The 23,255-nt window shown below is 44.5% G+C and overlaps 1 protein-coding gene across 1 annotated transcript; it reads left to right on the top strand.

The window, feature by feature from the left end:
- Nucleotides 1-556: 556 nt before the first annotated feature.
- On the top strand, nucleotides 557-4,253 carry LOC101068568 (acetylcholinesterase-like). Its single transcript, XM_029844134.1, has 8 exons — nucleotides 557-1,017; nucleotides 1,338-1,572; nucleotides 1,810-1,918; nucleotides 2,046-2,197; nucleotides 2,332-2,518; nucleotides 2,598-2,893; nucleotides 3,393-3,602; nucleotides 3,739-4,253. Exons 1-8 carry the CDS (start codon nucleotides 690-692, stop codon nucleotides 3,872-3,874), a joined length of 1,653 nt encoding a protein of 550 aa, XP_029699994.1. The 5' UTR covers nucleotides 557-689; the 3' UTR covers nucleotides 3,875-4,253.
- The last annotated feature ends 19,002 nt before the right edge of the window (nucleotides 4,254-23,255 follow it).

Genomic DNA, 23,255 nt, shown 5'->3' with positions numbered 1-23,255 from the left:
AACTTAAAAATAGCAGTTTGTACCACGCCTCTCACCTTCTATAAATGATGAGGAGTACCTTCTGCAGCCAGCAGATGCAGGAGACACTCTGATTGTCTTCATCCCTCTGCCTCCATCTCAACCCTTACTTGAGCTGGAGACCAACTGAAAGGTAATACACTTTCTGAATACACTTGTCTGCATGTATACATGTATGTGAAAGAGACACCAAGAGAACAAGAAACTGATCTCCAGCTCCTGACCAGGTTCTGGTCGAAGATCCCCTAGGCCACTACAGGCAGACTCATCAGGAGCATGCAACAATGCGAGGGCCATTAGTGCTACTCTCCCTCTATGAACTGATGTTGCTATTGTCCTTTTCTGTTAAATCTTGGACTTTAATTGATTTTGTGAGCTCTGATGATGATGCCAATATTCTCCTGAAGTGATAATGTACATACCAAACTTTATCCACATCCTGCTAAAGCAGGAAAATCTGTTTGCTTTGCTTGCTCTTAGTTATCATGAAGTTTTCTCTTGATGACTATCATTCTTGGCGTGACTCAAAGGCAATATATTTTAACTGACTGTGTTTGAATTCTATTTTTTCCTTCACAATCATCATTTGGGTTCTGGAGATAATGTTTGGCTTGGGTACTGAAACAAAATGTCAACTCATGGGATTTTAAGTCCTGTCTCATGATTCTTGAATGATTTTTTTGTTTTTCTCCATCCAGGACCTCTCAATGGTGACACTGTCCTCTCTCAACTGTCTTCTTTTTCTCTCTTCTTACTTGGCTACATTGTTTGCCAACAAGAATGACCTTTTAATCACTACTAATAGTGGGCAGGTTCATGGGAAGATACTGTCAGTGCTGGATGGTGAGGTTAGAGCATTTCTTGGGATTCCATATGGCAGACCACCTGTGGGAGACCTGCGCTTTAGAGCTCCAGAACCAATGGATTCATGGCAAGGAGTGAAGAATGCCGCCAACTATGCAAATTCCTGCTTCCAGATGCCAGATACAAAATTCCCAGGTAGGCTCAGTTCAATGTGCATAAACAATACCTTGTGCCTACAACCAAATCACATCTGCACTGATATTCAGCAGAGAATCATGAGCCTGAGTGTGACATTGCTTCATTTGAATATTATATTTGAGAAAAATCTTGGGTTTTTTTGTTCTTAGATGAGCAAAGATTGGCAAGTTGCTCCATCTAAGTATGAATATGTTTAAACATTATGAGACTTATCTAAAAGATTACATTGTGAACCTTTTTGCACTAAAGGAGGATTAAAAAATATGATGCAAATAGACAATTTTGGAGTCAAGCCCCATATTTTACCAACCTCTCAGGATTCAGAGGAGCAGAGATGTGGAACCCAAATACACCGGTGAGTGAGGACTGTCTGTACCTGAATGTCTGGACTCCACGGGTCAACAACACCCAGGCTCAGGCTTCATCACCGCTGCCTGTCATGATCTGGATCTATGGAGGCGGGTTTACCACAGGAACGTCCTCTCTGGATCTTTATGACGGTCGTTACCTGACTAAGTCTGAAAATGTGATCGTTGTATCCATGAACTACAGGTGACAAGAACAGTAAACTATGAAAAAGACAAGTTGATTTTAGCTTGTTCCTCTAAGAAACTGAACCACCACCAGCAGTAATTAGAGCACTTTTTACTACTGCACAAAAACTAGTTTAAATGAAGAAGAAATATTTTCTCAAATATATTGTAGATCTTCAACATTGGTCTAGTACTTGTCAGTACTTTAACTATTACTTTTACTATTAAACTATAATTTATGTCTGACTTTTGACAGACTTTCAGTTTTTGGTTTCCTGTCTCTTCCAAACAATACAAACATCCGTGGTAATGCAGCGCTGATGGATCAGCGCTTGGCCATCCAGTGGGTGGTGGACAACATCGCTGCAGGTCTAATATTTATTCCTTCTGTTTAAATGAAGGAGATGACAAATCCAGAGGGTTAAAACTGGTGAATATGGTTGGCCTAAATGTGCTTACTCTCTCTCACTCTTTTATGTCTGTTGTTTCCAGATAACTCTATTTGGAGAAAGTGCCGGTTCAGCATGTGTGGGCTTCCATGTTCTCTCTCCAGGCAGCAATGTTCTCTTTCAAAGAGCTGTGATGCAGAGTGGAGTTCCCACTTCACCCTGGGCAACACTCAGCCTGGAAGAGACCTGGAGAAGGTAGACTGAATGAATGGTATTCATGTGATGTTTAACTAACTACACAAGTCTTGAGGAGACATTTGAATGTGTCTGTGACTGTGTTCGCTAGATTTAAGCACTTTTTATGTCTCTAATTTCTTGTCAATACTCAGGGCCATCAAGCTGGGCACAATACTGGAGTGTCCCACTTCTGATCCAGCTGAACTGGAAACATGTCTGCAGAGGGTTAATGCCTCTGAACTCATAATAGCACAATATGGCGTTCTGACAGAAGATGGATTGGGAGGCTACCCTTTTGTCCCTGTGGTTGATGGTGTATTCCTTACAGATCATCCTCAAGTAGGTGTTGATTCACATTGACTGAAGGGTGACTTCCAAATATATTGTCATATCTTATTGTAGGTTTCTACCCCTGCAGATAATGTTGGACAATGCCCTGCAAAAAGATGTGTTGCTAGGGTTAAACAAAGATGAAGGGAGCTACTTTATGGCATATGGATTGCCAGAGTTTGAGCTTGGTGAAACTCTGATCAACTATCAACAGTTCAAGGATGCACTGAAACAGTTCCTTGGTGCAAACTCTTTTGTTAGTTCTATAATTTATTTGCATTACATTTCCATGTTTGATTCTAGCCCTGGAAAGTACCGCGATGGCTTGAAGAACATACTTTCAGATGTCTTGTTTGTCTGTCCTACAAAAGAATTTGCATCAAGGTAAAGTGTTCCTAATGTGGTAGTCTGATCTAGAAAACCCCTGAAATCTCACATGAATTTTTTTGGGGATTTTATACATTAAACTATTGAGGAGGAAGTATCTTCATGCCCTTTTCATACAATTCCTAAGATTAACTGGCACACCATTATTCTTTTTGTTCTATTAAAGTTGTTCTCGATGTTAGGGGCTCCTCTTTCAGTATTTGTCTTTTCTTTGTTCCTGACTCATTGCTGCTAAGCATGTCTCCAAGGTGTCTAGTTCTAAGCCTCACACAGACTCCTCAACATGGGACAGTAATTGTTAACTATTATGACCAACATCTTTAGGGCCACACATGTTGTGCTACCACTTTACTATTAGTTGGTAGAGGGTAGTTGGTAGAGAACATTCATTTCTTTCAGATGGTATTTCGTCTTTTGGCCTTTTATGCAGTACTGTTCCATCAGTGCAATAATTTCTTACTATCCTGGTGTGCTGACATCCTATTTTGTTTCACAGTTATGAGGGAGTTGGTGGTAAGCCTTTCCTCTATTACTTCCAACACCGATCATCCGTCAATCCGTGGCCAGAATGGATGGGTGTCATGCACGGCTATGAGATTGAATTTGTGTTTGGATTGCCCCTGAATCCATCTCTGGGATACACTGAAGAGGAGGTGAACATGAGCAAGAGGTTCATGAAGTACTGGGCCACCTTTGCTCGAACTGGGTTCGTCTGATAGAAGATTATATATATATATAATATATATAAATTATATATATATAAATTGCATAATAAACAGTTAGAGAGTGTGTGTGTGTGATGAGCTCATTGTCTTAAAATGTCCTTTTTATGGTCTTGTCAGGAATCCAGGTAGTGATGGACATGAATGGCCCCTGTACGATTCTGGCTCTAATTACGTTACTCTGGACACGGCCCCTCTGGAAGTGAAAAAGTCCTTAAGAAGTTATGATTGTACTTTCTGGAGCATTCTGAATTAATTCTCTGGTTAAACACAATTCTAAATAGAAAATTTGGTTGATTAAACTTCCATATCATCTTCTCTTCTCTGTTTTTTCCATATTATGCAGTTGAAGGTTTCTTTGCTGTTTGTTCAATTGTTCCTTCTGACACGATAGTGCCTTGAACCCAAGTTTGGAAACCAAGTCTAATTTTCAAGGTAACTCTTGTTTAATAATGAATTTGGTTTTTTTGTAAAAGCATGGAGCTCCCAGCACACTTTCTCGTAGAACAGACACAGTGAAGGAGGACATTAGTAGTAATGCATGTATTATTTTAGTGGGCCTTCATGAGATTGGAGCATTTTGCTGGTTTACCCTCTGTCAATTCTGCTCATGGAATAAAATCAATATCAATTAACCCTTGTGTGGTGTTTGGGTCTGTGGGACCCATTTTCACTTTTTATTTTAATTATTTTAAGAACATATCACCTCTCATTTTGATGTGCACCTGAATGGGTTAAATTTCAAGTTCAAAGAAATAAAAGTCAGTCGTCTGAAAAACCTTGCTTCACTTGTTTCCACTCATATCTATATTTTAATTGATTTTCTTTATTATGTTTTAAATAATAAGTTATAAATGTGACCTAACAAAGGTAAAGGGCAAATATTAACCATATATATATTGTTTATACTGCTTGTAATTGGGGTAAGGTAAACATCTGTTCAGTATTTTAACATAAAAGTGTTTGGTTGTGAAGCATTAAAAGCCACAAAATGCAACGGGTCCATCAGACCCACAAACGCTGGCTGAATAACAACAATATGAACATTACACAAGGGTTAAGAAGAAAGCGCTATCCTTTAAATCACTTTCAACCGAGTGTTGTTTTGTGTAACTCAAGTGAGACAGAGCGACATCCTGTTGAAAGTTTAGAAGGCTGAACCCACAAACCTGAAGAGATGTAAAATGGGAACGTAGCGAAGAAGAACTGGATGGATGGAAAAACAGATGCTCTAAACAGTTTCTAAAGAACAGAGAAAAAAATTGATCATTAGGTGGAAATACATGCAACAATGCATTAAAAAAGACAAGCAAACACTGGTCATGTTTCAGACAAGTGTACTTCTGCAGAATGGAGCAACACAGTTTCTGTTTGAGAGCCAACCCATTTCCTCACGTATCTGTCTCTTGCTACAGGAATTTAATTCATGATTTATCAATTACAGCTCATCTATTGTGTTTAGTTATGAAGTAATAGTAGCATATGTGTTCTGTATACACATTTTATATATATAAAATCATGGTCAATATAATTGTGACAAAAATTTGCTATATATATATATGTATATATATATACACACATATATATATATATATATACACACACACTGTGTATATACTGTATACATATACTGTATATACAAAATAATAAATGTGCATAAATATTGACCCTCTGAGTGAGCTCGTCACAGTTGCGGGCAATCGTGCCCGTGAGTCGCTTCGCCCCGCACACCTGTTGTGCATCAGGACACTAATTAGCCCCCTTTTTAGTCCCCAGGGGCACACCTGCTCCCTGTCAGATCGTTATTCATGTTCAGATGACTTTCCAGCGTTTTCCTGTTTGCCTGCGTGCCCAGTTCCATAATAAAGAAGAAAAATAGATATAAGTCGCACTGGACCATAAGTCGAATTTTGGGGGAAATTTATTTGATAAAATCCAAGACCAAGAACATACCTTTCATCTTGAAAGGCAATTTAAAATAATAATGGATTAACAGTAGGCTGAATAGGGTTACGGTATGCTAACGTAACACATTCAGCTTCATGACGTACAATGAACTGAGTACGCATCTGCTTTGTTAACGTAACATATTAACAGTTATTCAGATAACTATAGCATAAAAAAACATCCTAGCAAGTTTACCAAACAATCAAGTCTCACACCACATCAGTAAATCCATTGAATTTATTTTAATTAAATTATTATTTATACAGAGAAGTGAGAGAAGGCTTTGAAGTGAAGTTTCCCAATGACTTTTCTTTGGTCAAAGTCCACACACTGGTTACGATCTGATTAAATCTCAATGCGTACTGTTTTGATGTAATTTCTGGACAGGGGCACATACTGAACCTTGTTGTACCTGACGTTCACTGTGTCTCCGAACGTTCCTTCTACTTTGACAACTCCCAGGAGAGGCGAGTAACCATCCCCTACCACCTGATACTGTGTTGAGATCACTGAGTTCACAGGGATGAGGGGCATGACATTTGGACAGAGTCTACCACTCTTCCCTTCTTTAAAGTGAATGGCTTTGGTCACGTCGTGGAAGGAGGCTTCTGCCGTATGATCGTACTTTCTCAAGCGTGGCAGCATGTTCTCTAACAGCTGTTTGGGTTTATCATAAAAGGCCCCTGATCTATTAAATTTGACTGAAATCAGTGGTTGGTGATGACCTCCCTGTACTCCAGTTCGTTCCCCTCAGATACACATCCAACGATGGCTGTATCGTCGGAGAACTTCTGGAGGTGGCAGCTGTCTGAGTTGTAGCTGAAGTCCGATGTGTAGAGAGTGAAGAGGAAGGGAGAGAGAACTGTACCCTGCGGTGCCCCCGTGCTGCAGACTACCACCTTGGATTCACAGTAATGGAGCCTCACGTACTGCGGTCTGTTGGTGAGGTAGTCGGTGGTCCAGGCAGCTAGGTGACAATCGACTCCGGCTCCCTCCAGCTTCCCTCTCAGCAATGATGGCTGGATTGTGTTGAAGGCACTGGAGAAGTCAAAGAACATGACTCTTACAGTGCTCCTGGTTCCCTCTAGGTGTGAAAGTGACTGGTGCAGCGGGTAGATGACAGCGTCATCCACACCAATGCCCGGTCGATATGCAAACTGAAGTGGGTCCATCTTGCCGTCCACCAGCTGTCGGAGGTGGGTGAGAATGATCCTCTCGATGGTCTTCATCAGGTGAGAGATTAAAGCCATTGGCCTGAAGTGGTTGGGCTCCCTGGCGTGCGCAGTCTTAGGAACCGGAACCACACATGATGTTTTCCACAGGAGTGGAACTCTCTCCAGACTGAGGCTCAGGTTAAAGATATGCAGGAGTACTCCACATAGCTGATCTGCACAGTCCTTAAGTAGTCTGGAGTTGATGCTATCAGGGCCAGTAGCTTTCCTCGTCTTGGTCCTCCTCAGCTCCTTCCTCACCTGATCAGCTGTTATGGAGAGGCGAGGTGTGAATCCTGGTGGGTGAGGACGGGGGTTGGAGTGTGAGGGTCGAGCCGGCAGGGGGTGGAGGGAGGTGGCATGGTGTTATGGGTGGAGAGGGAGGATGGTGATGTGACAGCACAGTCAGGTCTGGGCTTTGATGAGAGGGAGGGGCAGCACAGTCGAATCTGTTGAAGGAATTCAACTCATTTGCCCAGTCCAGGCCCCCAGATTCAGGGCCCCTCCCGCTGTCCTTCGTGTGGCCTGAGATGGTTTTTAGGCCTCTCCAAACATCCCTGGTGTTGCTCCCCTTGAGGTGCTCCTCCAGCTTCCTCCTGTAGCTGTCCTTGCCTCTCCTTATCCCCCTTCTCAGCTCCTTCTGGACTCTCCTCAGCTCCTCCTTGTCCCCAGATTTTAAAACCCTCTTCTCATTCAGCAGGGCTTTTAGATCAGGGGTCACCCAGGGTTTGTTGTTGGGGAAACACCGAACCTTCCTATCATACATGGTTTTCTCGAGTTCAAAATAAGCGTGGTAGCAACCCACGGATCTGCCCTTAGGGTTAGGGTTAGGGTTAGGCCACCTCGTGGGTTTCTCTGCAGCTTCACTTGCAGATTTAATGGCCCTCTTTTTGGCTGTCCCTGTGACTCCCAATCGGCCAAAGACTTTACAGAGGGAGCGTCCTGCAAAGCCTCTACAGCCAACTTCTATGGGCTCGTAGAAGGTCCTTCAGACCCTGCCCTTGCACTCCTCTACCAGCTCCTGATACTTGGCACGTTTCCTTTCATTGGCTTCCTCAATCCGCTCTTCCCAGGGCACTAAAAGCTCCAGCATGTTCAGGTGTTTCGAAGCCTCTGAGATGATGATCATGTCTGGCCGTAGAGATGTTGTTACAATGTGCTGGGGTAATATCAGTTGTTTTCCAAGGTCAACATGCAGTTGCTAATCAGGAGCTGTGTGGAGGAGTCCCGTTGTTATCTGTGGACCTGCACGAGGTCTCTCTCCAGCTTTTATGAAGAAGATTGCCTTTTTCAGAGCATGATGGTGTTTGGTAGTGCTAATGGCCAAGGCTATGTTCTCAGCCACTGCTTTGAGTACCTGGTCGTGGTGCCAGCAATAGCGACCATCAGCCATGGACTTTGGGCAGCTGCTGAGAAGATGTTCCAGAGAGCCTCTTCCGGAGCAAAGGGAACAGGTGGGTGTCTCACTCTTTCCCCACGCATGGAGGTTTGCTGGGCTAGGAAGGGCATCATAGACTGCCGCCACAAGGAACCGAACGCAGTGGAAGTCTGCCTGCATGATGTTTGACCAGGTAATTTTGCGCTGTAACACACTCTCCCACCTTGTCCATGCCCCCTGCTGCCGGAGTCCCACTGCCCTACCCACTCGCTCTTCCTCCACGCCCACAACTAATGATAATGTGCAAGAATTGTACACATTGTATTTTTCTTGAAGGAGTTTAATAGTTTATGAATTATTGATTTTTTCTATTTCCTCTTTACATTTTTTGACGCATCTGTCACATTGCGTCAAGACTCGGAGCGAAGTGACATCACATGCTCACGCCCGTCTTCCAATTCATTCTGTAGAGAACCACAAAACAAACAGCTCCTATTTCACACATGGCTCCTCTGAAAAACTCTCCACCATATGAGTAAGAAGTTGACTACACCGATATCTATCTGCAACTTGCTGTTCTTAACTGTTGAAAAGGGAAAGGCAAAAACAGTTATGTACATTTATCCAACAACTCCAAAATCCAAATCAAGAAAAGCATTGCTCTTGGAGGACGATGATGAAAGTGGTATGGATGAAGCCATAGGTTGTTATAATCCTAGAAGATAAGTCTGGTCAAGATCTGACCGATGACAGTTCAGGGTCAGAGACTGAAGATTCAGACAGCAATTGTTCTTCTGCTGAAGAGAAACAACGTTCCCTGAGAAATCTTGAAAGGAGTATGGAACAGTGTCGTTTAGGCATTAGTTTGACTAGAACTCCTGAAGCTCAGAAGATGTTAGAAAAACAGTTGGAATTTATGGAGAGGTGGTGTAGGTCATTAAGGAAGGGAAAGTTTTCAAAGCTGATAACCTCTTACTATACATTGCGTTCAAAAAATAAGAGCTCTCCTAACAAAATTGGCGTAATGTTACAGGCAGTGATCCCGACGCAAACCAAATGGATCAGTCCATTATTAGAGCTAAAATTTAGAAGGGATTGCCACTGCCAGTGCGTAGAAAAATAGCAGTGGTTGTGTGGTTGGTGGTTGGTCTTGGGAACATGATTAAGAGTGTTTATATTGATCACATCGCTCATCAGGTTGAACTATACCGTAGAAAAGAGCAGAGAAAAATCAAGATCAAGAAGCTCTCAGAAAATTTACTCAAATGCAGTTGGTTGATAATAAACGGAAAGAGAAAAAACAAACAGTAGTGATGGTAACCCAACTTGATCAGCCACCACAAGTGCAACCGAACCACATGCCACGTCAATCATATCAATCTCCATCTGTGACACCTGTTCCACCAGTACCTCAGCAATATTACTTACACTCTGCAGGGGTTTGCTAATGAAACTATAAAAGACTTTGAACATCTCACCAACACTCAGAGGAGTCACAGACTTACGTTGTTGAAACATGACATGGCTTTAGATTACATCTTGGCCAAAGAAGGTTTGTGTGTCTTTGAATTTGACAGGAGATGCCTGTTATATGCTGATTCCAGACAATGGTGATAATATGACAAATGTAATCGACGCTTTGAAGAAAATAAGAGATGCATTCGGTCCTTATGAAGGCACAGTAACACCTGCGACGGCGTGGCTGCAGGACAAATTTGGTCCAATGGGAGCTATAATGATTCAGGTTCTCGCAGTTGTAGTGTGATGTTTTGTTTTTGTACTTTTGTCATTAACTTGTGCCAAGGCAAATATATTGCATTGGATTGTGGTAATGCCAGGCAATCAGACTCAGATGCCGCTCTTAAGCGATAAAGCTTCAGTTGATTCAGATGAGGAAGACATTGCAGACAACATGGTTTACAAATATCCGGTATAATTAGTCAAGATATATTTTTATGTTATCCTTTGTAATTAATGGCATTTATGTTTTTGTTTCTTCCGTTGTGATACCAGTGGCCAGGGGGAAATGATCACATAATTTCCTTAATCGTGATACTCACACTGTTATGTGCATTGTACTTCTTTTAATGAAATCAATGTTTTGTTGCAAGAATACTGGCACCTCTCTCTTTCTGTTCGGGGACAGGAGTTGGGGATCTACAGTGGGGTGAAAACTATGTTGCTATGGACTCAGAAATTCAAAATGAACTGTGAAAGATGCTGGAGGACTGTTCTCTCCAATAAACATCTTTTATAACCAAGTCGGTGTCTATGAAGATTCCTTTCTCATCAGCACATCTCAACTACCACCAAAAGAAATTTACCACACCACCTAATCTGGCTCCTCTCAACGCGGAGGAGCAGCGGCTCTACTCTGAGCTCCTCCAGATGGGAGAGCTTCTCACCCAGTCTCTAAGGGAGAACCCAGCCACCCTACGGAGGAAGCTCATTTCGGACGCTTGTACCCATGATCTTGTTCTTTCGGTCATAACCAAGAGCTCATGACCATAGGTGAGGGTAGGAATGAAGATCGACCGGTAAATCGAGAGCTTCGCCTTTTGGCTCAGCTCTCTCTTCACCACTAGGGACCGGTGCGCACCGATCCGCCTGTCAATCTCCTGCTCCATTCTTCCCTCACTCGTGAACAAGACCCCAAGGTATTTCAACTCCTCCAATTGGGGCAGGATCTCCTCCTTGAACCAGAGAAGGCACTCCACCTTTTTCTGGTTGAGAACCATGGCCTCGAATTTGGAGGTGCTGATTTTCATCCCAGCTGCGTCACATGCGGCGGCGAAATGATCCAGTGATTGTTGGAGGTCACAGGCCAATGACGCCAACAGGACCACATCATCCGCAAAGAGCAGAGAGCCGATCCTGAGGTCACCAAACTGGACCCCCTCAACACCATGACTGCACCTAGAAATGCTGTCCATAAAAGTTATGAACAGAATCGGTGACAAAGTGCAGCCCTAGCGGAGACCAAACCTCACTGGAAACGATTTTGATTTACTGCCAGCAATGCAGACCAAACTCTGACAGCGATCATACAGGAAGCGGACGGCCCGCATCAGGGGGCCTGACACCCCATACTCTCAGAGGACCCCCCACAGGACCCCCCGAGGTACACGGTCGAATGCCTTCTCCAAGCCCACAAAACACATGTGGACTGGTTGGGCAAACTCCCATGCACCTTCGAAGACCCTGCTGAGGGTGTAGAGCTGGTCCACCGTTCCACGCCCAGGACGAAACCTAATTGCTCCTCCTGAATCCGAGATTCTACTATCCGGCGGACCCTCCTCTCCAGTATCCCTGAATTTGACCTTACCCGGGAGGCTGAGGAGTGTGATATAGTTGGAACACACCCTCCGGTCCCCCTTCTTAAAAAGAGGGACTACCACCCTGGCCTGCCAATCCAGCGGCACCGCCCCCGATGTCCGCGCGATGTTGTAGAGTCGAGTCAACCACTACAGCCCTACAACATCCAGAGCCTTAAGGAAATCTGGGCGGATCTCATCCTCCCCAGGGGCCTTGCCACTGAGGAGTTTTTTGACTACCTCGGCAACTTCAGCCCCAGGGATATGAGAGCCTGTCCCCAGGTCCCCAGGCCCTGCTTCCTCACTGGAAGGTGCGTTGGTGGGATTGAGGAGGTCCTCAAAGTATTCCTTCCACCGATCCACAACATCCCGAGTTGAGGTCAGCAGCACCCCATCGCCACTATACACAGTGTTGACAGTGCACTGCTTCCCCTTCCTCAGACGCCGGATGGTGGTCCAGAACCTTTTCGAAGCTGTCCAGAAGTCATTCTTTATGGCCTCACCAAACTCTTCCCATGCCCGGGTCTTTGCCTCGGCAACCGCCATAGCTGCACTCCGCTTGGCCTGCTGGTACCTATCTGCTGCCTCAGGAGTCCCACAGGCCAGTAAGGCTCGGACTCAATGTCCCCCGCCTCCCCTGGGACATGGTCAATGCTCTCCCGGAGGTGTGAGTTGAAGCTCCTTCTGACAGAAGACTCTGCCGGGCATTTCTGGGTTTGTCCGGCTTCCTTCCCCACCATCTGAGCCAACTCACCACCAGGTGATCAGTTGACAGCTCTGCCCCTCTCTTCACCCCGGTGTCCAGAACATGTGGCCACAAATCCGATGACACCACCACAAAGTTGATCATCGATTTGCGGCCTAAGGCATCCTGGTGCCAACTGCACATGTGAACGCCTTGTTATAGACAATCTGAGACGAGCACAGAAGTCCAACAACAAAACACCACTCTGGTTCAGATCAGGGGGGCCATTCTTCCCAATCACACATCTCCAGGTCACACTGTCGCTGCCAACGTGAGCATTGAAGTCACCCAGGAGAACAAGGAAGCCCCCAGAAGGAGCGCTTCCTCTAAGGACTCCAAAAGGGTGGTTACGCTGAACTGCTGTTTGGGCCATAGGCACAAACAACAGTCTGGATCCGTCCCCCCAGCCGAAGGCAAAGGGAGGCTACCCTTTCACCACCGGGGTAAACTCCAATATACAGGCACTGAGCTGGGGATCAATGAAAATTGCCAACCCTGCCCGTCGCCTCTCACCATTGGCAACTCCAGAGTGGTAGAGAGTCCAACCCTTCTTGAGAAGACTGGTTCCAGAGCCCTTGCTATGTGTCGAGGTGAGGCCGACTATATCTAGTTGGAACTTCTCAACCTCACGCACTAGCTCAGGCTCCTTTCCCATCAGAGAGGTGACATTCCATGTCCTTAGAGCTAGTTTCTGCAGCTGGGGATCAGACTGCCAAGGTCCCTGCCTTCGGCCGCCACCCAACACACAATGCACCCAACCCTCTTTGCCCTTCATGCAGGTGGTGAGCCCATGGGAGAGGGGTCCCATGTTGCCACTTCAGGCTGTGCCCGGCCGGACTCCATGGGCAGAGGTCCGGCCACAAGGCGCTCACCAACGTGCCCCGCCCCCAGGCCTGGCTCCAGAAGGGGGCCCCAGTGACCCGCATCCGGGCAAGGGAAACTTAGAACCAATATTGTTACTCGTCATTTGGGGGTCCTGGACTACGCTTTGTCTGATCCCTCACCTAGGACATGTTTGCCATGGGCGGAACCTACCAGTGGCATAAAGCCCCAGAAGTTGGAGCTCCTAGTTTCATTGGGACACGCAAAGTCCTTCCCCACGATAATGTGGTAGCCCAGGAGGGGGGGGTTATAATACACATTGTGAATAATTTGTTTTTCAACCATCTTCTATCTCTCTTGCTGGATCTAAGCGACTGTGTATGTGTTTTATCTGTGTTTGTGTGTGTACACGTGCATGTGTATGCGTCTGTGTGTCTCCACTCGTCTCTAATCCATCACCGGTGTTCAGCTAAAGCATTTTAGTTTAGGTTCATATACCTTTATGGAATAATGATCGGACGATGATATCTGTTTTTCATTTTTTTAAAATTTATCAGGAAATCACGACACAAAAATATGCATTATATATAACGAAAAAAGGTTTTTTTGCTTTGTTTTGTTTTGTGCCATCTGGACTCTTTCTTGATGAGCCGTCAACATACAAAATTATTCCTTCCGTCAACGGTGTATCTTTTGGGTCTTTTCTCAGTAACGTACAACTTTCCATAATATCTAAACATTTATGTTCTGTTCCATCTTCTGCAGTTTGCAAAAGTGTAGCTGGATTTAATACTGTACATCTTTTAATAGTCGAATGTGGTTGTGAAAGTAGAACTGCCATGCATTATAGGTGTTGTGCAGGTGATAGGAAGCTGATCTTATTTTGCAAAAGCAAAACAGAAACTGCATGAGGGACTAAAAGTTCTAACTCATGATACAGAATTACGTTTGCTGATGCTTTTACAGCTTCAGATGCCACAACAATGTATGTACATAGCAATATACATTACATAAGAGTCTTTTATTTTTTCTTTTAGTACTTTTCTGTATTGTACACCACGGGCTACCGCTGTAACGTGCAATTTCCCCGATGTGGGATCAATAAAGTCTTTTATCCTTAACAACAGCTCTTGCACAGATTGGCAGTGCTCTCGCCACAGGGTTAAATCTTTCATTAATAGGCTATAGGTTTCCACTCATCTCCATGCTGTTGCATCAATACAGAAGTCATATATTCTTTACAAACGAGCACACAAAGGACACGAGGGCAGCCCTCCAGGACCGCGGAGGGCACAGGGAACAGGGGCGGCCCTCCAGGAGAAACGAATCTGGAGCGGCCCCCCAGGAGACACGACGCAGGAGCAGCCCTCCAGGGCGCAGGGAACAAGGGTTGCCCTCCAGGGCGCAGGGAACAAGGGCGGCCCTCCAGGAAACCCGAAGCTGGAGCGGCTCTCCAGGAGACAGAGCAGCAGGAGCGGCCCTCCAGTAGACGCAGAGCAGCAGCACACGACAAGGGAGACGAACAGACAGCCTCGAGACCACCAGACACACTGACAAGACTAACACCCTGGCACTGACAGGCAGGCGCAACCTGCTTAAATAGGCAGTTCGATGTAAATTGCCTACAGGTGCGCCTGCCAGCAGTCACCAATTGTGCCCCACACCACCCCCTGCAGCACAATGACTGACACAACCCCAAAACCCTGACAGGTTTGTGTCTGTCTTTGGCCTGCAGGGTGTGGTGTTGAGCACAATTGGGTGCAGCTGGCACTGCAGGCGGGCACACCTGTAGGCAATTTACATCTTGCTGCCTATTTAAGCAGGTTGTGCCTGCCTGTCAGTGCCGGGGTGTCTGTTCGTGTAGGGAGTGTGTTTGTTGGTCTTGTTTGGGAGCTTGTTTGGGTTCCTTGGTGTTGGCTCCTGTTCCTGTGTTCCTGTTGCCCTGGAGGGCCGCTCCTATTCCCGTGCTCCTGGTTTTTCTGGAGGGCCGCTCCTGTTCCTGTTCCCCTTGCAGTCTAGGAGGACTGCCTCTGCCCTCAGTGTCTCGGGGCACGTTCGTGAGGTGAGCGTGTTGCGCCGGACTCCCGAGTCCTCGCCGGTCCAGGAGGACTGCAGCGTGTTGAGGACTCACCGGTGTTCCGAGTTCCCGACAGTCCAGGGGGACTGCGTCTGGTTTGGGGACTCGCCGATGGACCTGGGACGGGCGGACGCTGCCTCCCGATCCCCCTGCGGTCCAGGAGGACTGTTTCTGTTAATGTGTGCTCCCCTTCCCTGTAAATAAAGCCTTTGACCTCCCCACCACTGTGTCCTGGCCTGCGTTCGGGTCCGCTACCACCATGTATCATAACAATTTTGTTATATGTTCCTGTACTTTAGACAGCACTGGACTTTAGACAGCACTTAGGACTTTAGAAGTTAGGCATGGTAGACTCGTTAGCAAATGTAATCAAGATCAGAGACATTCCATTGACAGGATTGTTGTTTAGACAATTGTAATCTCAGGAGCCAGTCAGGCGGGAGGTGTTAAACACCCATTATAAAACGGGACATCAGGGTGGGGTTGATGAGCTTATTTGCATGAAGAATGGGAACTTTGATCTGGCCACCTGGGAAGATAATGGAGAAGGAGGACTGTACCAACACCAAATGGGACTGGAAGAAGAGGACGAGGTCATCCAAGCAGAGGAACTGGATTGGACTGTATGACCATTGATAATTTGCATTTGTGTTTCTATAAAAGACTGGGCCAAGGGATAGTTAGGTTGTCAGACTTCATGCCCTCGTAATTGACTCTGTTATCGTAGGGTTATGAACTGGCCCGCAGCTCTGTAATATTTGTATTGTATTGAATTGGTTCTGTTGCTAAATACATTTTGAAATTGGCATTTTTCTTCTTGAAGTCTTCATTCAAAGAACACACGGATTAGCAGCTACACACAAGAGGTATTGCAATCCAACAGGGCATTGAGCTCTTAAAATAAAATCACAGAAATAAAGAAAGGATCGAGGTCAAAGTCGCTGGAACATGAATGTGGCTTGGTCAGATCAGTCTCATTAACAAAACTTTTACTGTAGTGTGAAGGAATTGAATATTTACAGACAGTTGGTGCTGTGCTCCAAGGAGAAACATCTTCATTATCAGCTCAGTCCTCTGGACTTATTTACTCTGCTTGTTTTGGCTTCACTTAACTGGCAGACTTTTAATGGGGCTTTGCATCTGACACTGTAGGCGTTTGATGTCATAACACATACAATTCATATCTCTATGCAGATTAATAAGGTGGGTAGATCATCTATTATGAAGCACATTATTAAAGTTTCCTGACCATAATGCTTCCCAGAAGCACCCCCACACTTTCTTTCTAATCAGACAGTTCTTAATAACCGTGAGAACCAGAATATCCATCCCACTTACAATAGATAATTATAGTTATCTGCTTCCATCTATTTGACTGCCCTCATCTTTTTTTTCAAACGTTTAATTTTAAAAATCTTTGTTTATTATAAGAGAGCAAAGTTATGACAAGTCTCGGGACACCACAGGGCCTCTGGAGGTGGAGAAACTGAGGATTTACACTCACAAGATTCCACACGGAGTCAGAAAGTAAGAGATGAATCCTCCAACAACCGGTGACCAATAATAGAAAGCAAGGTAGGATGTTAGAAGCTTGATTGTCTGGGGTTGTGGCCCAGCGGGATGTGACTGTGCTTCCACAGTTGCATGTGTTGAGTGTTGTTACTGAGCTGAATCAGATAAATATTACTTTTAAAACTCTGAGCATGAAAGCAACCACATTATGAGGCAACGTTATCACAAACTGAAAGAAATCCAGATTTCACCTTTATTCATTCCAGTGTAAAGGTTTACGTGTTTGGGTGAAAATTTGTGTTAATATGAACAGAGATACAGGATGTACATCATTGCAATAGTGAAAGAGATTCTGCAAGTGAAATAGTAGAAATTAATGTCCACTCTAGGAGTTTATGGTAAATACTGGTAGCGGCAACTTTACAGGAACCGTTCCTCTCATTTGGCCCTCCCAATGGTCATGTCTCCACTGCGGTGTCGGACCCTTCTGTCAGGTTCTTGTTTTAGTGTATTTTGTGTTGGTTGTTATCCCTGTTCCTGCTCTGTTATTTCTCCAGGGGGCGTGGTGGAGCCAATTTCCTGCAGCTGTCGTTGGTAACAGTCACAGCTGCTGCCTATTGCTAATCAACTGGCTATTTAGGCCCTGGGCTCCTGCTCACCAGTGTCTGATTGTTTCATCGGTGGTGTGGTAAACATCAGTTACTTGCCCATTTGTTTGAAATTCAGGCGTTATAATTGTTTTTGTTCTCTGCTCAAGGTCACCACATCTCCCTCCTTTTGGAAAAGGAACAAGCAGAATCTTTTCCCTGTGCCAAGGCTGTTTTTCCCCACTGTGTTTGAGGCTTCTATTGATTTCAATATACCTTTTTGTGAGACCTAGTTGGCTGTTTCCTGTCCTGATCGGGTCCTTGTCCCTGTCCGTGGTGTTGTTTGACCAGCAGACTATCCCATAAAATATGGCAGATCCCACCACAGGGTCATATAACATTGATCATTGAGTTTCAACCATCACATCACCCAGGTAAGTTTCCAAAACCAAAAAACATTTCAAATTAAGCAACCTCAAGGAAGGAGATAAATATATATGGAGCTGAGGTGTAACATTTTAAAAGACGATAATCTCCATCAGCTCTCCTGAAAGGAGACTGGGCAGACTGACTCGGATGACAGAAAGGCAACAGACGAAAGAAAAGTACTGGTGGGGGGGGATAGTTTCTTAGAGCACTTTGAGCTGTTCAGTACCAGCTGAGCATCGTTCAGACTCTGCAGTCTACCCGAGTATTGTTGCTGATCATCTTAATCCCTTCATAATCACAGATGACAATCTTCTGATGGTTACTTCCAGCAGGATAAGTGTGTGCAAAACTCAGATCTGCGCTAACTGGTTTCTGGAGCATGAAAATGAGTTTACTGTAATCCAGAGGCCCCAGCAGTGGGGCTGTTTCCAAGGGATGTTTCCAACATCTGGTTGAAAGACCTAAAGTCAAAAATCCAATCTGGACAGGACGTCTAGTTTTAACATGTAGTGAGAGGACGCATAGGTGAAGGCTCCCGGTTCAACGCTTATTATCCTCGCTTAGTCTACTACTCCCCAAGAAATGAGCACGTCTAAGCAAGCGAAATTAGTTAACATACAAACTTTACAGAATCTCAGGGCCTGATGGTCGGCTGGGTAGAGAGAGAGAGGAGAAGGGGGAGGACAGGTAGAAGAGAGAATAGGCAGAAATCCTGCAAATACATTAAGTATAATGAACTGCCAGGAGAGTTGAGTGGATCAGCGGGGTCAGAGGTCAGTCGGTCACAACTATGAAGGCAGCCATAACTGTAGATGAATACGGGGGGGGGGCAGAAAAAACTACACGAGAAATAACATGACTGATCTGAGAGGAGAGGAAGCCATTACCCAGTGGGGTGACAGAGGCCTGTCAGGTGATCATATTTCTGGATCATGTTGTCTGTCTAGGATAGTAACTGGAACTACAGAATTACTGACGATAAAATAATAAAAATAAAAAAGAGGTTTTGAGTCTAATCTTAAAAGTAGAGATGGAGTCAGCCTACCATACCTGGACAGGGAGCTGGTTCCACAGCAGGGGGGGCTGGTAGCTAAATGCTCGGCCCGCTCATTCCACCCCTAGAGACTCTGTGGACCACAAGTAAACCAGCATTCGAGAGTGGAGCGGTTGATTGGGATGATAAAGTGTCACTAGCTCCACCAGGTAGGATGAAGCTATGCCTCTGACCTTATAGGTCAGAAGAAGAATTTTAAAAATTATTCTAAATTTAATGGGCAGCAAGTGAAGAGATGCCAGTACAGGAGTTATGTGATCTCTTTTGTCAATACCTGTCAGAACTCTGGCTGCAGCATTTTGGATCACCTGGAGGCTTCTTAAAGAGTTGTTTGGACACCCTGATGATAAAGAATTACAATAGTCCAGCCTGGAAGTAACAAATTCATGGACTAACTTTTCAGCATCATGCCATGTCAGTAGTTTCCTGATCTTTGCAGGTGAAAAAAAGGCACTTCTGGAGACTTTTTTTAATGGACAGATTTTGGTCAAAAGTCACTCCAGGATTCCTCACAGAGAGACTAGATGCAAACTAGATGCCATCTAGAGTGACTTCTAGATACAATTTTAATGTGTAAATTGGAGAGATTATGATCAGAAATTACTCCTAGATTCCTCACAGAGAGACTAGATGTTAATGAGATACCATCTAGAGTGATAATGTGATGTAATCTATCCCTGAGAGGTTCAGGACCAAACACCATGACCTCAATTTTCCCACTAACTGCTCTGTCTCCTCTGGTTTCATGGATAAATATAGCTGAGTGTCGTCAGCATAACAATGGAAATTCATCCCATGCTGCCCAATAATGTTTCCTAAGGGAAGCATGTACAAGGTGAAAAGGATTGTGTACTGTACTTTAGACAGCACTGGACTTTAGACAGCACTTAGGACTTTAGAAGTTAGGCATGGTAGACTCGTTAGCAAATGTAATCAAGATCAGAGACATTCCATTGACAGGATTGTTGTTTAGACAATTGTAATCTCAGGAGCCAGTCAGGCGGGAGGTGTTAAACACCCATTATAAAACGGGACATCAGGGTGGGGTTGATGAGCTTATTTGCATGAAGAATGGGAACTTTGATCTGGCCACCTGGGAAGATAATGGAGAAGGAGGACTGTACCAACACCAAATGGGACTGGAAGAAGAGGACGAGGTCATCCAAGCAGAGGAACTGGATTGGACTGTATGACCATTGATAATTTGCATTTGTGTTTCTATAAAAGACTGGGCCAAGGGATAGTTAGGTTGTCAGACTTCATGCCCTCGTAATTGACTCTGTTATCGTAGGGTTATGAACTGGCCCGCAGCTCTGTAATATTTGTATTGTATTGAATTGGTTCTGTTGCTAAATACATTTTGAAATTGGCATTTTTCTTCTTGAAGTCTTCATTCAAAGAACACACGGATTAGCAGCTACACACAAGAGGTATTGCAATCCAACAGGGCATTGAGCTCTTAAAATAAAATCACAGAAATAAAGAAAGGATCGAGGTCAAAGTCGCTGGAACATGAATGTGGCTTGGTCAGATCAGTCTCATTAACAAAACTTTTACTGTAGTGTGAAGGAATTGAATATTTACAGACAGTTGGTGCTGTGCTCCAAGGAGAAACATCTTCATTATCAGCTCAGTCCTCTGGACTTATTTACTCTGCTTGTTTTGGCTTCACTTAACTGGCAGACTTTTAATGGGGCTTTGCATCTGACACTGTAGGCGTTTGATGTCATAACACATACAATTCATATCTCTATGCAGATTAATAAGGTGGGTAGATCATCTATTATGAAGCACATTATTAAAGTTTCCTGACCATAATGCTTCCCAGAAGCACCCCCACACTTTCTTTCTAATCAGACAGTTCTTAATAACCGTGAGAACCAGAATATCCATCCCACTTACAATAGATAATTATAGTTATCTGCTTCCATCTATTTGACTGCCCTCATCTTTTTTTTCAAACGTTTAATTTTAAAAATCTTTGTTTATTATAAGAGAGCAAAGTTATGACAAGTCTCGGGACACCACAGGGCCTCTGGAGGTGGAGAAACTGAGGATTTACACTCACAAGATTCCACACGGAGTCAGAAAGTAAGAGATGAATCCTCCAACAACCGGTGACCAATAATAGAAAGCAAGGTAGGATGTTAGAAGCTTGATTGTCTGGGGTTGTGGCCCAGCGGGATGTGACTGTGCTTCCACAGTTGCATGTGTTGAGTGTTGTTACTGAGCTGAATCAGATAAATATTACTTTTAAAACTCTGAGCATGAAAGCAACCACATTATGAGGCAACGTTATCACAAACTGAAAGAAATCCAGATTTCACCTTTATTCATTCCAGTGTAAAGGTTTACGTGTTTGGGTGAAAATTTGTGTTAATATGAACAGAGATACAGGATGTACATCATTGCAATAGTGAAAGAGATTCTGCAAGTGAAATAGTAGAAATTAATGTCCACTCTAGGAGTTTATGGTAAATACTGGTAGCGGCAACTTTACAGGAACCGTTCCTCTCATTTGGCCCCTCCCAATGGTCATGTCTCCACTGCGGTGTCGGACCCTTCTGTCAGGTTCTTGTTTTAGTGTATTTTGTGTTGGTTGTTATCCCTGTTCCTGCTCTGTTATTTCTCCAGGGGGCGTGGTGGAGCCAATTTCCTGCAGCTGTCGTTGGTAACAGTCACAGCTGCTGCCTATTGCTAATCAACTGGCTATTTAGGCCCTGGGCTCCTGCTCACCAGTGTCTGATTGTTTCATCGGTGGTGTGGTAAACATCAGTTACTTGCCCATTTGTTTGAAATTCAGGCGTTATAATTGTTTTTGTTCTCTGCTCAAGGTCACCACATCTCCCTCCTTTTGGAAAAGGAACAAGCAGAATCTTTTCCCTGTGCCAAGGCTGTTTTTCCCCACTGTGTTTGAGGCTTCTATTGATTTCAATATACCTTTTTGTGAGACCTAGTTGGCTGTTTCCTGTCCTGATCGGGTCCTTGTCCCTGTCCGTGGTGTTGTTTGACCAGCAGACTATCCCATAAAATATGGCAGATCCCACCACAGGGTCATATAACATTGATCATTGAGTTTCAACCATCACATCACCCAGGTAAGTTTCCAAAACCAAAAAACATTTCAAATTAAGCAACCTCAAGGAAGGAGATAAATATATATGGAGCTGAGGTGTAACATTTTAAAAGACGATAATCTCCATCAGCTCTCCTGAAAGGAGACTGGGCAGACTGACTCGGATGACAGAAAGGCAACAGACGAAAGAAAAGTACTGGTGGGGGGGATAGTTTCTTAGAGCACTTTGAGCTGTTCAGTACCAGCTGAGCATCGTTCAGACTCTGCAGTCTACCCGAGTATTGTTGCTGATCATCTTAATCCCTTCATAATCACAGATGACAATCTTCTGATGGTTACTTCCAGCAGGATAAGTGTGTGCAAAACTCAGATCTGCGCTAACTGGTTTCTGGAGCATGAAAATGAGTTTACTGTAATCCAGAGGCCCCAGCAGTGGGGCTGTTTCCAAGGGATGTTTCCAACATCTGGTTGAAAGACCTAAAGTCAAAAATCCAATCTGGACAGGACGTCTAGTTTTAACATGTAGTGAGAGGACGCATAGGTGAAGGCTCCCGGTTCAACGCTTATTATCCTCGCTTAGTCTACTACTCCCCAAGAAATGAGCACGTCTAAGCAAGCGAAATTAGTTAACATACAAACTTTACAGAATCTCAGGGCCTGATGGTCGGCTGGGTAGAGAGAGAGAGGAGAAGGGGGAGGACAGGTAGAAGAGAGAATAGGCAGAAATCCTGCAAATACATTAAGTATAATGAACTGCCAGGAGAGTTGAGTGGATCAGCGGGGTCAGAGGTCAGTCGGTCACAACTATGAAGGCAGCCATAACTGTAGATGAATACGGGGGGGGGGCAGAAAAACTACACGAGAAATAACATGACTGATCTGAGAGGAGAGGAAGCCATTACCCAGTGGGGTGACAGAGGCCTGTCAGGTGATCATATTTCTGGATCATGTTGTCTGTCTAGGATAGTAACTGGAACTACAGAATTACTGACGATAAAATAATAAAAATAAAAAAGAGGTTTTGAGTCTAATCTTAAAAGTAGAGATGGAGTCAGCCTACCATACCTGGACAGGGAGCTGGTTCCACAGCAGGGGGGGCTGGTAGCTAAATGCTCGGCCCGCTCATTCCACCCCTAGAGACTCTGTGGACCACAAGTAAACCAGCATTCGAGAGTGGAGCGGTTGATTGGGATGATAAAGTGTCACTAGCTCCACCAGGTAGGATGAAGCTATGCCTCTGACCTTATAGGTCAGAAGAAGAATTTTAAAAATTATTCTAAATTTAATGGGCAGCAAGTGAAGAGATGCCAGTACAGGAGTTATGTGATCTCTTTTGTCAATACCTGTCAGAACTCTGGCTGCAGCATTTTGGATCACCTGGAGGCTTCTTAAAGAGTTGTTTGGACACCCTGATGATAAAGAATTACAATAGTCCAGCCTGGAAGTAACAAATTCATGGACTAACTTTTCAGCATCATGCCATGT

The sequence above is a fragment of the Takifugu rubripes genome, chromosome 11 (assembly GCF_901000725.2).
Source record: "Takifugu rubripes chromosome 11, fTakRub1.2, whole genome shotgun sequence".
In the NCBI taxonomy this organism is placed as follows: Eukaryota; Metazoa; Chordata; class Actinopteri; order Tetraodontiformes; family Tetraodontidae; genus Takifugu; species Takifugu rubripes.
The sequence above is the reverse complement of the archived record's forward strand: the minus strand, read 5'-3'. Positions and strand labels throughout refer to the sequence as shown.

Coding starts and splice junctions, on each gene's coding strand:
- LOC101068568 (XM_029844134.1), top strand. CDS start 690: ATGATTTTTTTGTTTTTCTCCATCCAGGACCTCTCAATGGTGACACTG. Junction 1,573..1,809: donor GTTGTATCCATGAACTACAG/GTGACAAGAACA, acceptor GACTTTTGACAG/ACTTTCAGTTTTTGGTTTCC. Junction 3,603..3,738: donor GCCACCTTTGCTCGAACTGG/GTTCGTCTGATA, acceptor TGGTCTTGTCAG/GAATCCAGGTAGTGATGGAC.